Genomic DNA, 15,989 nt, shown 5'->3' on the forward strand with positions numbered 1-15,989 from the left:
GGCCCTAAAAAGAGTTGTAATAACTTATCAAGTACAGAAACACATTAAGAAAGAGCAGAAGAACAGTGAAAGGAATACTGGATTAGGTGATAAGAAAAGACTCATCTAGAGCCTTCACTAATTTAAAAGTAGTAAAATCTTTGGTGAATCACTCTGTTTTTGTGATACTACAGATTAAATTCAGGGCACTGTATTGCTAGACAGGCACTGCCCCACTGAGTCATTCTCCCTATCCTCTTCCTTTTCTCTTCTGTTTTAATTACTATAAAGACATTTCACTGGGTGTTTTACAAGGGCAAATACAAGAATCACTAGGCAAGGCACAGGAGAAAAATGGATGTAGCCCTGGCCTGAGAGATATCCAACTCCCCTTTTTTTGTCTCATGTTTTTTAGTCTTCTCCTAACTTTTTTTAATTACAATTTTAATTTGTATTACATATTACATTAAATCCACTGTCTTAATTTGCACGTAAGTCACGTTGTAGTGTAGCCATCTCCATCATTATCGAACTTTTTTAATATGTTTTTTTAATTGTAAAAATACTGTATATAGGGGTTACAGTTACATGAGCAAGGTGTTTTCTCCTAACGTTTATTTTTTATTTTTATTTTTGTCATTCGTGGGCCTGAACTCTAGGCCAGGGTGCTGTCCCTCAGGTTTTTAGCTCAAGGCTAGCACTCTACCACTTGAGCCTCAGCACCACTTCTGGCTTTTTCTGCTGATGTGGTGCTGAGGAATAGAACCTAGGGCCTCATGCATGCAAAGCAAGCACTCTACCACAGAGCCACCTTCCCAGCCCTTATTTGACTTTTTAAAAGAGTAAATACTCATAGTAGAATAAGTGAGTCCACACAAAGTAAATCATCTGTAACTTCAACACCTCAATTCAGACCATCAACACTACTACTGTGATTCTTCAGTCTTGTTATCTTTCAGTTTTTTCCCCCAATGAATCCTTTTCTCACAGACAGGCATGATATGCATACAATTTTATATACTAAATCATTTTAGTTTATACCATGAACATTTTAACTTTATAATCATAATTGTTAATGGTTTGTGACATTGTTTTACCAATGTACAAAATAAATTTAAAGATTTTCCTAATGATAGATATTTATTGCCAACAACTTATTTACTAATATTTTCACATAAATATATTAGTAATACTACTATTAGCACATCAATAATATTTGTATGCAAATATTAGCCACTGTCCAAATTACTTATTTACGATTATTAAGGCAAAGTTTGGCCTTATAAACTAGCAAATTCATAGTAATTTGTATTTTTATCAGAAATGGTCAATAGTGCCTGGTTAACCAGCTTTCAATACTATTACATATACCTTGGTGTATTTTCTATTGCTTATAAATTTCTATAAAAGAAAAGTGGCAAAAACTTTTCCTGAGTTTTCATTACTACTCTTTAGATAAAATACTATGATTAATATATTAAAACAGAGAGAGGTAGAAACTCATTGAAAAGCTGTTGTTCTCTTGCTTTGAGACTTCCAGGAACCAAGATTTAAGAAAACAAGGATATGGGGCCACTAATCCAAAAGGCTGGGTTGGAAAGAGGCTCAAAAATCTCCAAGTGAAATGGATACAAAAACAGAGTTAGATGAATTCTTGTTCAAGTGCTGTTCAGAAACATATTGCATATGTCTACCATCTCTTCTGAGTATCAGAAGAAGCCTGATAAAATTTATTAGTTGAAAATATGTTCCAACTGTAGAGTTTTTAATAGTTGCATAAGGTATAGTTTTGTTGGTTGTGGGGCTTGAACCCTGGGCCTGTATGCTGTCCCCGAGCTCTTGAGCTCAAGGCTAGTGCTCTAGCTCTTGAGCCATAGTGCCACTTCTAGTTCTCTAGTGGTTTATTGGAGGTAAGAGTCTCACGGACTTTCTTGTCCAGGTTGGCTTTGAACCACGATCCTGAGATCTCAGACTCCTGAGTAGTTAGGATTACGGGCTTGAACCACCAGCGTCCAGCTTGATTTTATTTCTTATTTACTCTTTGTTATACGTCTTCATGAATTTTCTTTTGCTAATCACCTTCTCCACCAAGATGTAGAGTCAACTCCATTCCTAGTGCATTAGTTACAACTGAAGAGGATCTACATGGATACACAACTGGAGAGAAATAATAGTACAGATGTCTCAGAATAAAAGCTAATATAAGTATTAATAGGCATCTTTAAAAGAATGCCTTGTTGAATTTAAACTTACATGGAATTTTGTACTTAAAAATTATTAATGTTTTTTAAAAGCCCATGTGTATCTGAAAATAAAAGACTATCTCAAATACAATTATAAAACTCAGAAGGATGAAAAATAACTTGCTTTCCACAGGAAATGTGCTTTTTTTCTACCCTTTAAAATGTGAAATGCTTATAATTGTGAATTTTCTGGAAAGAGAACATTTATTTTGAAAATGGAAAGTTCTGTTCAAAATGAAAGTCAGCTTCTTGTCCTAAACCCACTTCCCCTTCTGGCTGTGTTCCCCATCTCTGTTAAAAGGAATCAATAGCTTTGAAGGTGCCAGAGAGCAGTCTCAATCATCCCACCACCAATCTCTTCTCACATTCTTGCTCACATCTGTGCTATTCCATTCCCAATTCTTCCTGCAGGTAGGAGTCACTCTGGATTCCTCTTCCTCCACATTCAGTACACCAGCAAATCTTCTAAAATATCATCAGAATTTCACTACTTCTTATCGTCAGAGTTAACATGACACCCAAGCCCCCATCATCTCTCCTCCAGCTTACTGACTGGTTTCTCAGCTCGTCTCCTTATTATGTTTGTGACTTCTAGCTCCAGTCTATTTTCAATACAGCAGCCCAAAGTCAGGACACTCCTCTGTAAACATCCAGTGGTTTCCTAACTCAGAAAAAGCTGAAGTCCTTTGAAAGCTGATATGGTCTTGGATCCTGCCCCATACTTCAGCCACAAGCTGCAACTGCTCTCACATTTCCTTCTAAGTCACACACTTGGCTCTAGCTATCTGGCTTCCCTAACAGCTGTGCTCTTCTCCCTTGTACATTTTATCCCTGTGGATCCCTTTGCTTGTCTCCTAAACACTGTGTTATCCATTACTCTCTTCAAGTTTCTATACCAAAAGACTATCTTCCTAGTAAGATCTTTCACCAGCTTTTCTTCAACAATTGAAGCCTTTCTTTTCTACTTCATGCTTTCCCCTATGACACATACTATGTGTTTGTACTTACTTATCCAGTTTATTGCTAGACTCCTCAACTGGAATATAAACTCTATGCATGGTAGGGGTTTGGTTCTCTGTTGTACTCCCAGTGCTCAGGAGAGATGAAGGATAGGCTCAGGCTTGGTATGTGTTTGCCTTGCATGCATAAGGACTTAGGTTCCATACCTACATAGAAGGTGAGTGTAGTACATAGTTGGAATGTAAGGGGTTCTGTTGAATGAATAATCTAATAATATATAAGGAAACAAAAGACAAGTAAAAGAATGACTCTAGCTTGAGCTCTCAATCTTGTCTATTCTTCTGCCACTGTCTATCCCTGCACACTTCAATCAGTAGTTTATCTAACACTGCCTGGATACTATTGCTCCTTTGATTAGAAACCTATGTAGTTCCAAACTGTCCCACGAGAAAAGTAAAATTCTATAGGAAGTATCAAGACCTTCATAACTGGAATACTCCTTTCTATCCATTCTTACATCTTAATCTGTAGATCAGTGTTGTCCACACCTTAGTGATTTATGGGATCCTCTTGAAAGGAAAAACATTTCTCTCAAGGTCATATCCAAAAATCCCAGTCTGAGAAACATCAATTTAAGAAATTTACATCCTAGTTAATAAAAATGCCTTTGTTTGTAGATAATTCCTAGAAAAACAACATCCAGTCTAACCCAAGTGAGAAGTTAGTTATACTTTATACCCTCTAAGGATAAAGCTACAGGCTGCAAGTATAGAAATGTTGCTGCATACAAATCAAACTACCTTCTACCCCAGAAGAGGCCTCAGCTCATATAGACCCTCACACTCCTGCTTTCTCTCTCTTGGAATACTCTTCCCTTGGGGACAGTCCTCAAAATTTTACTCATCACGCAACATAGAGTTTGATCATTACAGCTCTTATGAACTTGTATGAATGCACTTATATATGTACGTAAATACACAGAGTGAAGACATAATGTATTTGCTTTAAGAAAACACTTTACAATAGCAATTTCCTAGACACCACTGAGGGTCTCCAAGATCCTGTCAAGGACTCAGTGAGGTCAAAAACATTTCTATAACAATACTAAGATTTCAAGAATCCTTTTCAGTCTGTCTCACAGTATGCTATACTTACTTGCAAGTATTTATGCTAACAAGGAATAAGTTTATTTTTATTTTTAAATAGCAAATATCTTTTGGATTATTAATGTTAATTGTGCACTGGTGACAGCCATCTTTAGAGAGCATTGTGATGATCAAATGAAATAGTTCACATGTGTCTTTATGGTACATAACACTTATTATTCCTTTCACAAAGGGAAATTTACACATCTTCCTGGTCCATTGTCTCTAGCTAGGTAGCATGAGTTTATCAGAGGATATTAGTAGAGATGATATATGCCACATACATCTAGAAGTTTTAAATTTGATTAGGTGGTTCTGCTCAGCTCTTGTTCTCTGGCTCTTACTTCACAAACAGTCTGTCCCACGTAGGAAAATATCATGTAATCTACATAAGCAATTCACCTGAAAAGCCCTGCCCTGGAGCATGTAAACCAGAAATGTAAGCAATCAATGGACTAGCCCAAAGGTTTATTTATTCTCTTTTATGTTTACTTGACTGTTACCTTCCAAGATAAACACTCAAGTTCTACTTCTTTTCAAATTCTTTGCAAATAGAATGTAAATTATTCCATTTTGCTCCAGATTCCCCCCACCCCCTCCGCTGAGTGCTAAAGATTTCAACAAATGCACTTCCCTAACATTAACTCTTGAAGATTCTTCAGGGGGTATGGGGATGAACTCTTTTTTGATATCCTCAGTCTCATAGGGCTAATTTGTTATCTCTTCTGTGGCATTTGCTCTAGTATATATATGCATGTATGTTAGAATGTATGTATATATTTGTATTTCCACTATTATTTTCTAATGGTTATTATCTTTGACAGTGAAATTAACAACTGATACAGTATCTTCCATATGACAATAAACTGAATAATCATGTATAATAAAAATGCTTCAAAGCCAGGCACTGATGGCTCATGCTGTAATCCTAGCTACTCAGGAGGCTGAGATCTGAGAGTTGAGGTTCAAAGCCAGCCCAGGCAGGAAAGGCCATGAAACACTTATCTCCAATAAACTACTTAGAAAAAGTCAGAAATGGTGCTGTGGCTCAAGTGATAGAACACTAGCCTTGAGCACAGACAGGCTCAGTGACAGAGCCCAGGCCCTGGGTTCAACACCCAGGATCAGCAAAATAAATAAATAAAAACAAAATAAAAATGCTTCACTGAAAATAATTCTCTACTGATCATAAAAATGGATCTGGTTATTAAAAGCTTACAATGGAACATATACACTTATAATAAAAGAGAAAGTATGAGAAAAAGTATGAAGTTACTTATATGATTTACCTTCTTTTAATCATTAAGTCTGATACAGGTATGCATCTTAGACCAGTTCCCAAAACCATAAGGAAGGATGTCAGAAGCACAGTTACCCGAAGACCTAAAAAGAAACAATAATGGAAGGTTAATCTCTATGTTCTTTAAAATAAGTCTGATGTTAATTTAAGAATAAACATGTTTATTAATCTGCCAAATTGATATTATATTCTAACATACTTTTCTCTATAATATCCAACATGGAAAAAAAACTATATACTGAAAATGAAATGATTTTCACTTTCATAGAAACTTCAGTGACAGTATCAAGACTAGAAAATCTATTAACTAATTTTTTTCAAACTGAATGTTGAGAATGTTTTGTTCAATTCAGATATAATATACTATATAGGAAAATAAAATTTTTGGCAGTACTAAGGTTTAAACTCATGGTCTCATGCTTGCTGGGCAGGCACTCTAGCACTTAAGCCACACTCCTGGTTTCTTTTTTGGCTGACTTCAAATCGAGATCCTCATATCTTAAGACTCCTGAAGAGCTAGGATTACAGGCATGAGCCATCAGTGCTCAGAATGACTAGTTATTTTTAATCTAATCAATACAAAATTCTTGTTTTAAAATGCAAATTGTCAATTTTAAAAACCTCTCTGTTGTCCCTAGAAAGTATTGTAATACATTAACTATTTTAAAATTTCTCAAAAATTAACAACCTACCAACTGTATATTTTCTTATTCTGAGGACAAACCGATCCTTGTTTTAGAATAGTGAAGCTTTGGGGGAAGAGTTTGGGGGAGTTAAAGTTGGAGTTTTGTTTCCTTACAACTCTATGGCATAAAAGTGGACTTGAGATTAGAATGACATCAGTTACAAATAATAGAAGGTATGCTTCCTTGTACATCTTAGTATAGTGCTGGTATACTATGTATATATGTATAGATAGTGCATACATATATAACCACATACCAAAATAACTGAGAAATAAAAATATAAATAGTGCTTATCTTTGGTGATCTATGTAATTGTTTGGGGGGAAGGGGAGTGCTGGGGTTTGAATTCAGGGCCCCATGCTTATTAGTCAAAATCTCTACCACTGCAGTCATGTCTCCAGCCCTTGGCTTTTAGTTTTAATTAATATATATTTTTAATATTTTGCACACGATCTCCAATAAGCATGTTACTTTTGTAATAAAAAATCAATTTTAAAGCAAAAAAAAAGTGATGTTAAGGACTTTCTGATTCTCAATTCTACAATAATGGTCTATAAATTTTCTTAGTTCATCAGTCTTTTTTGAGATACTGGTATCTGAACTCTGGGCGTTGTGCTTTCTAACTCTCCCACTGAGTCATCTTTTGCACTGGTGATTTTTTTTTGAGACACAGGCCTCACTTCCTGCCTAGGCATGGGCTTGGACTGTGATTTTTTTTTTCCATAGCTATCACTGAGATAAAAATCTTTCCGACTCTTCTGTCCAAGCTGGCCTGTAGTTACAATTTTCCTGATTTCATCCTCCCATGTAGCTGGGACAATAGGTATGTGCCTTTGTAGCTAACTGTATCAGATAGTCAGATTGTTTATAACTTATAGAACACATTGATAAAAAATGCACACAGGGCTAAGTATGTAGTTCACCCTCTGTAATCCCTGCTACATGGGAGAAAAAGCCAGCCCAGATGAAAAATATGAGACCCTATCTGAAAAGTAAACTAAAACATAAAGGGCTTACAGGTATGGCTCAATGAGTAGAATGCTTGCCTATCAAGTACAAAGTCCTGAGTTCAAACTCCAGTACTGCCAAAAAAGAAAAAAGAATAGTATAGAACTTCAGAAGACAATGTAGATCAGTTAAGTATTTCTTTCATCTGTATTCTAAATATGACTAGTATTTTGAAAATGTATGTCAATAGTCATGTTGGTAGAAGGGCAAAAGAAAATATAAAAATAAAAGATAGGGCTGGGAAGGTGGCTCAGTGGTAGAGCACTTGCCTTGCATGCATGAGGCCCTGGGTTCGATTCCTCAGTACCACATAAGCAAAAAGAAAAAAGCCGGAAGTGGCTCTGTGGCTCAAGTGGTAGAGTACTAGCCTTGAGCTGAAGAGCTGAGGGACAGCACCCAGGCCCAGAGTTCAGGCTCCACAACCGGACCCAAAAATAAAAAAAATTAAAAAAGATATTCCACCAAGGTTCAGTGGCAGTAGGCATGGGACAGAGTACTCTCAGCAGCAGCAGCCTGCAGCCTGAAGATGTTGCCGCCTATTACTGTCAACAAGCTTTCAGTACTCCTCCCACAGTGATACAAGTCATAAGAAAAACCTCCCAGGGAAGAGGCTGGGCTGCCCCAGCTGATCCTTCTACTGTCTCCACCTGGTCAGCAGGTTCTCAGACACAGCCAGTTTACCCTTGAAGAGTATGAACTGTGGCATCAGTTAATATTTATGCAACAATAAAACAATTAGCTCAATATTCTAAAAAGAAATAAAAATAAAAAATAAAAGATATGATAAAAAAGATAAGCATATAGAATGCTAGAAGAATAATGGAGCTAAGTCTTCTTTCCATTGTTGGGAGGCTATACCTTTGTTGAAACAGAATCAACATTATCACACAGGTTGTGGCAGCCTCATCACACATGTAACTCATAAAAGCCTTTGATACAGGTGGTCACAATCCTTAACATTTATCCCACATCCCTATTTCCTTGAAACCATTTCACAGACAAAACAGACTTAAATGATAATGCAATGTTTCAAATTTTTTCCTCCTAGAAAAACTGTTTTGTTTTGTTTTTTGGTTGGGTCTCAATGCTTGAACTCAGGGCCTGGGCACTATCCCTAAGCTTTTTTGCTCAAGGCTAGCTCTCTACCTCTTAGAGCCACAGCTCTATTTCTGGTTTTTAAGTGGTTAGTTGGAGATAAGAGGCTCATGGACTTTCCTGCCTGGACTGGTTTTGAACTGCAATCCTCAGACCTCAGCCTCCTGAGTCTCACCCTCCTGAGACACTGATACATGCCTAAAAAAATTTTTTTTTGATAGCAGGTAGATAGTTAAATGGTTTTTCCTTCTCTGCTTGAAGGAAATTGAAAGTCAACAAAATCATTATTATACAGATTAAACAGAGCAAGGGAAATAAATGTGAGATCCAGATCAGGCACATACATGCTCTGAGACTAATTTGTGAAATGAACTGAGCTAACTTTATAATATGCTTTTATAATCTGAGTATTATTAATACAATTTGGCAGAAGGAATACCATAGAGAATTGCACTTCTTGGTAACAAGCAATGCATACATACTGCTCATTTACTGCTTCTCCTATCAGAATACAGACTTTAAAACTACATTATAGCCACAGGAAATAGAGTGTAATTAATGAAAAATACAAAAAAGGTCATAAATATCCTGCAAAACAGTATTCTTATAAGGTTACACTTGGTACTCAATGAGATGCTGAATCAAGTACTATGATTTGGGCCTGTAAGGTTTACATTGTACATGATGCTCATCTTTTTCCTAAAGATTTTGTTTATAATTAAGGTAAGAGCCAGCAAGGAATAGCTGGGCATTGATTATGGCCATATGGTTGGTCCAAAGAACCATGCTTCCTATTATTGCTGCCAAACACTAGCGTATTTATTTCCTCCATTATCTTTTAATTAAATGCATGATCATATTATAGCTAATATAAACATTTAAGAATGAGGAAGTCATGAAAAACTGATCATTAAAGCAATCTTGCTAAGATACATCATGTTGGGTGCTGTATCTACAGACAAGTAAGAAATAGGCTTTTTGTTTAACTGTTGCTAAGTATTGCTTAATCTATCCCAGTTATACACTCTATCTTGAATAAAACTGTTTCTTTGCATTTATACCTTGATAAGATATATCTCTTTTAATTCATAGAATAAAAAAGCTATCAACTCACTGAGGGAAGAGAAGTAATAAAGACCTAGCAAGGATGAACAAATGCAGGCATGGTACTTCGTAGATACTATGTGGACAGGGACAGGAGAAAACAAAGGGGTGTTATTGTCCAAAAAGAAATGTTCTCATTACCTGATTTATAAAATGGTGATCCCTCTGTGCCACACTTTCATAATAACAATAAAATTATATTAAAACAAAAAAGACCCCAGCAAAACAGGCTTAAGAGACATGTAAAATCTCTATTAAAAAAAGACCTCAAGTGGACACAGTAGTAAGGTCTGAGTACAAAAACCATGTGATGAAAGTTATTGTTAAAATAATTTCAAAATACAAGAATGACTAAAAGGAAAATCCATTTATTCTCAAATTACAGACACCACAGGAAGTGTCCTTTCAATGGATAATTCCTTTAGTTGAGGACATAAGGGGTGTTTTAATGGAAATTCACAACTGGTCCCTAAATTAGAATGCAAAGGTAACTGGAATGCAAAGGTAATTGGAATGCAGATGGACACACAGACACACACACACACAGACACACACACAGACACAGACACACAGACACACACAGACACAGACACACAGACACACACACAGATACACACAGACACACACACAGACACACACACACACAGACACACACACACAGACACACACACACACACACACACACACACACACACACACACACACACACACACACACACACTCTGCAGGCAGGGAAAATCAAATGTTTGGATGTTAAGTCTTTGGCAAGACTGTTTTCTTGCTGGGTCCATCCACTTTTCTTTGGCTAGAATAAAGACAAGCTCTGCTTACTCCTGGCAAGATTCCCTTCTTTGACCACAGAGGTCACACCCCTGTCATGCCAACTCACTTTGAGGACTGTCAGGACTAACGACATTGGGCCTGTCCATTCTGTCTACATCAGACATAGGAGATTTGAAGTTTATATCCATATCCCATAATGTTTATCTATCCCTCAATCTGACTTTATCCCTGCTATCTCCCTAATTCCAGAAACCTTTCTACTGTATCATGAAGAGTGGAATCCTTATACTTTCAAGCTCTTCTCCAAATGGTCTCTCTCCTAAGGACATTGCTTCTACTGACACTTTCTAGGAATCAGTAGTACTCTTTCTGTCCCTCAGTATATTTTCCTCAGTATATATGATCCTCAGTATATTTTCTCATGCTTTTTTTTTTGGGGGGGGGTCCGGTCGTGGGGTCTGAGCTCTGGGCCTGGACACTGTCCCTCAGCTCTTCAGCTCAAGGCTAGCGCTCTACCACTTGAGCCTTAGCGCCACTTCCGGCTTTTTTCTTTTTGCTTATGTGGTGTTGGGGAATCGAACTCAGGGCCTTAGGCATGCAAGGCAAGTGCTCTACCACTAAGCCACCTTCCCAGCCCTTTCTCATGCTTTTAAGACTTTACCTTTATCAGTATACTTAAACAATATGATTACAATGTTCTTTATGTTTCTTCTGCTGGGATTCCGAGATATATGGATCATAATGATGTAGTTTGGTAATTTTTCTTACAAGTACCTTTTACTAAAAAATGAGAACTTATCTATCACTCCCTATCTATCACTTACTGTTTCCCCTTGCTTCTTTTGCTCAAGGTTAGCACTCTACCACTTGAGCCACAGCACCCCTTCCAGCCTTTTCTGTGTATATGGTACTGAGGAATTGAACTCAGGGCTTCATGCATACTAGGCAAACACTCAACCACTAAGCCACAGTCCCAGCCTGCAATCTCCTTAAAAATTTATAGGATACTTATAGAGGTTTCTCTATGTTGGCAGGTGGGTATGTGAATTATTCCCAGCTATATGTGAACATTAGGAAGTCTTCTGTGTGCTCATTTCTTCAATGTTGGAGGCATCCCTTATAGATTCAGGACTTTCCATGATGCTTCCTCCTCTATGGTACTCTTGCCTAAGAATTCTAGCTATGTGGCCACTGGACTCTGCTTCTTCTTCCTAGCTGTCTGAGCTCTCCATCTGTGTGTTGCTGAAGAAATCACAAGGGATCATTGTCTTGCCCTGTCTAATGTCCAAAGTCTGAGAACCATTGTTTCATGCATATTTTCTATTTTATACATACACTGTTTCTTCCCTCCCCAGCTTTCTTCCTCCTTCCTTTTCTTTTTCCTTCCCTCTCCCTTCATCCTTTGCTGGTATTGGCCCAGCACTTGCCCAACAGAACAGGCTAAAGGAAAACGCAACCACTATGATGCGTCTCACTTTTTATTAAAAAACATCCACATGCAGCAGGACCCCAGTGCTGACCCAAGTCCAACTACAAATTTTGAGTCCTTGTATTCTTGTTTCCTAGACAACTGCTCCATAAATTATTTTTCTCTCCAAAAAGTACTCTCCTATTCTCACTCATCAAGCGGTAATTTTGTTTCCGACATTCTGAGACATAAGTAACATCTACAAGTTCCCACCACCAACCAATAGCATTCATATCTATATACCCTGTCTTCTCTTCTGTTAAATTCAGACTCTATTCTAGGTCATCCCTAGCTGGTTCTTCTTTACCTCTCCCACCTCTAAAGACTGTAATACCCCAGGACTTGCTCTTTTTCTCTTCTGAAGCTACTTTTCCCTCCACCAGTGATCTCATCCAGCCCTAGGACTTTAAATGCCACAACTGAGAACTCCCACATTTCTTCAATGGACTCTCTTTTGAACTCCAGATTTGTATATCTGACACATAAATTTCTATCAGCCATTTCAGGCCTCTGATCTCAATGCCATCTACTTCCAATTGCTCCGTCCACAATCCTGAACATTTTAGTAAAAAATCTCTATTTTCTTAATTATTAATACTAAAAAGTTGAGAAATATCTTAGAGTTCTCCCTTTCTTCAAACCCTACATCTAACTCATCATCAGTAGTGATGAGTCTACTTTCAATTTATACTTGCAACCTAACCATTTCTTATATTCTCCACTGCTACCCATGGAAGCCACCATGAAAGCTACGATCAGCGCCCATTTAGCCTAACAAGTCTTTCAGCTCTGCCCCTTGTTTTCAAGACAACAGCACAGTCACCCCTTCTACTCTTCTACTCAAAGCCTTTCCATGAATGATGAACCCCCTCCACTCCTTGTTAACAGCCAGTATCCTTACAATGGCTTAGGAGGCCCTGCATGAGCTGGCTTGCTCTACCCCTCTGATCTCATCTCCTACCACTGCTTCCCTCACTGGTTCTACTCTAGCCATACAGGCCTCATTGCTCTTTCTTTGATATGCCAAACAAGTTTAGGACGTTTGTCTTTGCCATTCCTTTCCTCAGTCTTGTTCAGAATTGATATGCCAGCCTTCCTTTCTCCTTCACATATCTACTGAAAAATAATATACACCTTACCTGTGATACTTTACACAAACAAAAATCCACCTGTTCACCTTTCTTTTTCTCCATTTCCCTGCTTATTTTTCTCCAAGGTATTTACTACTCTCTGACACACTTAACACTGACTTTTAAATTTTTCTTGCCTTGATCTTCTCATTAGATGTAAATTCTGTGAGGAATTTATTCTCAGCCCTTAGCAAACATTTGGATGTTGTCTTCTTGAGAATTTCTTCACTTGGTTTCCAGGGCATTCTTGCCTTTGGTCATTATCTCACTAGCAAGTTCTCCTTTGTTTCCTTATTGATTAAAGAAAAGGGGTGAGAAGTTAAAGCACCCATCTTAGGAAGATAACAGGCCTTCTCTGCTAAGCTGGGTAAGATCAACCAACTACCTACCTTCTCAGAACAAGTTACCTTAGCACTCAAGGAAGGTGATGTCTTGAGTGCTAAGTGTACAGACAGGACCTGCAGCAGCTCAGCCAACGTATGAAAGTGTATCATCTTTCTCCTACTGAAAAGGAAAAAAGTACTTCCTAAAAAAACTTAAAAAATATTTTTATCGCTTCAACAAATGGAAAAATATAAAACACGAAATTTGAATTTACCATTCAATTCATAAGATCGAATAGTTCTTCATAGAAACTATGAAGTAACTCCCCAAGGAAGTATCATAAGTAGGTAGTTTCTGATTTATCTGGCCATGGATAATAGATATAATCATAAGAAGGGTGAACATTAACATTTTCCTACCATAAAAACAAGGTTGGTGATATAAAGATAAAAGAAGCATTTCCCTCTGTAAAAAAGAAAAGAATGATGGGAAGTTACTGTTTTGGACTTGGCTCCAGACAGACCAGGCCAAACCAAAATAAAATCATTCGTGCTAAAACCATCAAATTGAAACTTTTGTCCCTGAAAACAAGACATTTCAACTTACTGTATTACATAATAAGGCAACTCAATTTTACTACAAAGTGCTATGAACCAGCCAGGTTTTGTTTGTTTGTTTTGCTTTGCTTTGTTTGCTTGTGTTTTTCCTAGTATCCTGTTTTTGTGTGCACTTGCAAATCCCACTGCTGTACTTTTGCCCAATGAGAGCTTTCTTTCTATTTTGTAGAATGGAAACTTAGATTCATGAATCACAAAAAACAATTTGAACTATAATTAAGTCTGCTTTAATGTTGTCTTTTGATATTCCTAAATCTGGCCAACTTTTACAGTGTGATCAAGGAATTGTCAGATTAGAGAAATCTAAGAAGAAATACCAATTTGATGTCATGCTATTATATGTCATGCATATTAAAATTTAAAAAGTTTGAAAGTTGAAAAAATCCAAATAAAATGTACAGTTTAGTTTAAAAGCAAACGAACAAACAAAATCTTCATTCGGTATGCGGATGTCCTTTCTTGGCATCTTTAGCTTAGTTCCTATTCTACCTGGAGGCTCAACACAGGTCAAAACACACCTTTGGGAGACTGGGTATGTTGTTAGAAGCTTCTTCTTTATTGTTTGGAACTCTGTTTATTTCTTTCTTCTAGAATTACACATATTAAGACTAATACCTCTTTTTCTTGAACATCCTGTATTCTGTCTCCTATTTTCTTTTTAAAGTTCAACACACCTAATTCTCTTTATCTTATACATCATGATTTTTTTATACAACTTTAAAAGTTCTCTAGTTTGTCAAATGGCTTACTAAAAAAAAAAATCAATGCTCAAACTGAAATGTTAGGAGAATATATCAAACAACTTCTCTTTTTTTTGGACATCATGCTCTGTGCCTAAAATTATTCTCCATTTTTTAGCAAGTAAATTGCACTGTTGATTATAAATGAATTCACAGCCAACAATTCTTTAGTCTTTTCCATATGGATACCTGAGAAGGAACTGTCAAAATGGGAGAAGAACAGCTGCTAATATCACCCTGCTATTCTATATCCTCAACAATATACCAGACAACTGCAACTGTGACTACCTAGACTACTGTCTGAATGTTTGTGTTCCCCTCAAATTCATATACTGAAATCCTAATCCACTAAATGATGGAATTAGTAGGTGGGTCCTTTGGGAGATGATTAAGTTATGAGGTCAGAGTACTCCTAAACAGAGTTAAAACTTAAAGAAAAAAAGACCCTAGAGAGATATCTGGCAATTTCTTTTAACCCAGTCTACTTTTGTGTGTGTGTGTGTGAAAATACCGTACAGAGGGGTTACAATTACATGGGCAAGGTACTGAGTACATTTCTTGTCAAGCATTGTTGCCTACTCCTTTGTTTCCCCTTCCCATCCCTTCCCATCTCCCTACCCTCCCCACAAAGTTGTAAAGTCATTTTTTGACATAACGACTTGTACATCTCATTGTTGCAATGGGTCCACCTGTATCCCTATTTAAATAATTTGTTTTTTTCCCTTCTCCTCCACAAAGTATGCCAACATCAAATACAGTGAAAACAGGGGTTATACCATGGGGGAAGGACATACAAAGCAACAAAGAAATCATCTTATAAATACATTAGAAACAATCGCAAGAAAGAAAACAATTTGAGTCTTACTTTGGAGTTCATTTCACCTAACATCAACTTATCTGACCGTTTCTGCTTGTCTCAGACATATACTAGGAAACCATGGGACCTATGTTTCTTTGGGCCTGGCTTACTTCACTTAATATAATTTTTTCCACATCTTTCCATTTCTTAACAAATGGGGCAATGTCATTCTTTCTGATAGAGGCATAGAATTCCATTGTGTATATATACCACATTTTCTTGATCCACTCATTTACTGAGGGGATCTGGGTTGGTTCCATATCTTAGCTATGGTAAATAATGCTGTAATAAACATAGATGTGCTGGTAGCTTTAGTATTGTCTTTTTTGTGATCATTTGGGTAAATGCCCAAAAGTGGGATTGCTGGGTCAGAGGGGAGCTCTATGTGGAGTCTTTTGAGGAACCTCCACAATACTTTCCAAAGTGATTGAACAAGTTTACACTCACACCAACAATGCATTAGGGTTCCCTTCTGGCCACATCCCCTCCAGCATCTGTTGTTATTAGAGTTCTTGATTATAGCCATTCTAACTGGGGTGAGGTAGTAT

The 15,989-nt window shown here is 37.2% G+C and overlaps 1 protein-coding gene across 1 annotated transcript in view; it reads right to left on the minus strand.

Annotated features, from left to right (window-relative positions):
* Dirc2 (disrupted in renal carcinoma 2) overlaps positions 1-15,989 on the minus strand; it is a gene marked incomplete at its 5' end in the record, with an annotated part of 81,362 nt that overhangs the window by 48,335 nt on the left and 17,038 nt on the right. The window contains one exon of the mRNA XM_013019433.1: positions 5,617-5,710. Coding sequence (XP_012874887.1) covers positions 5,617-5,710 — 94 coding nt within the window. The remainder of the gene's footprint in view (positions 1-5,616; positions 5,711-15,989) is intronic.

This window comes from Dipodomys ordii, unplaced genomic scaffold (genome assembly GCF_000151885.1).
Source record: "Dipodomys ordii isolate 6190 unplaced genomic scaffold, Dord_2.0 Scaffold45, whole genome shotgun sequence".
Taxonomy (NCBI): Eukaryota; Metazoa; Chordata; class Mammalia; order Rodentia; family Heteromyidae; genus Dipodomys; species Dipodomys ordii.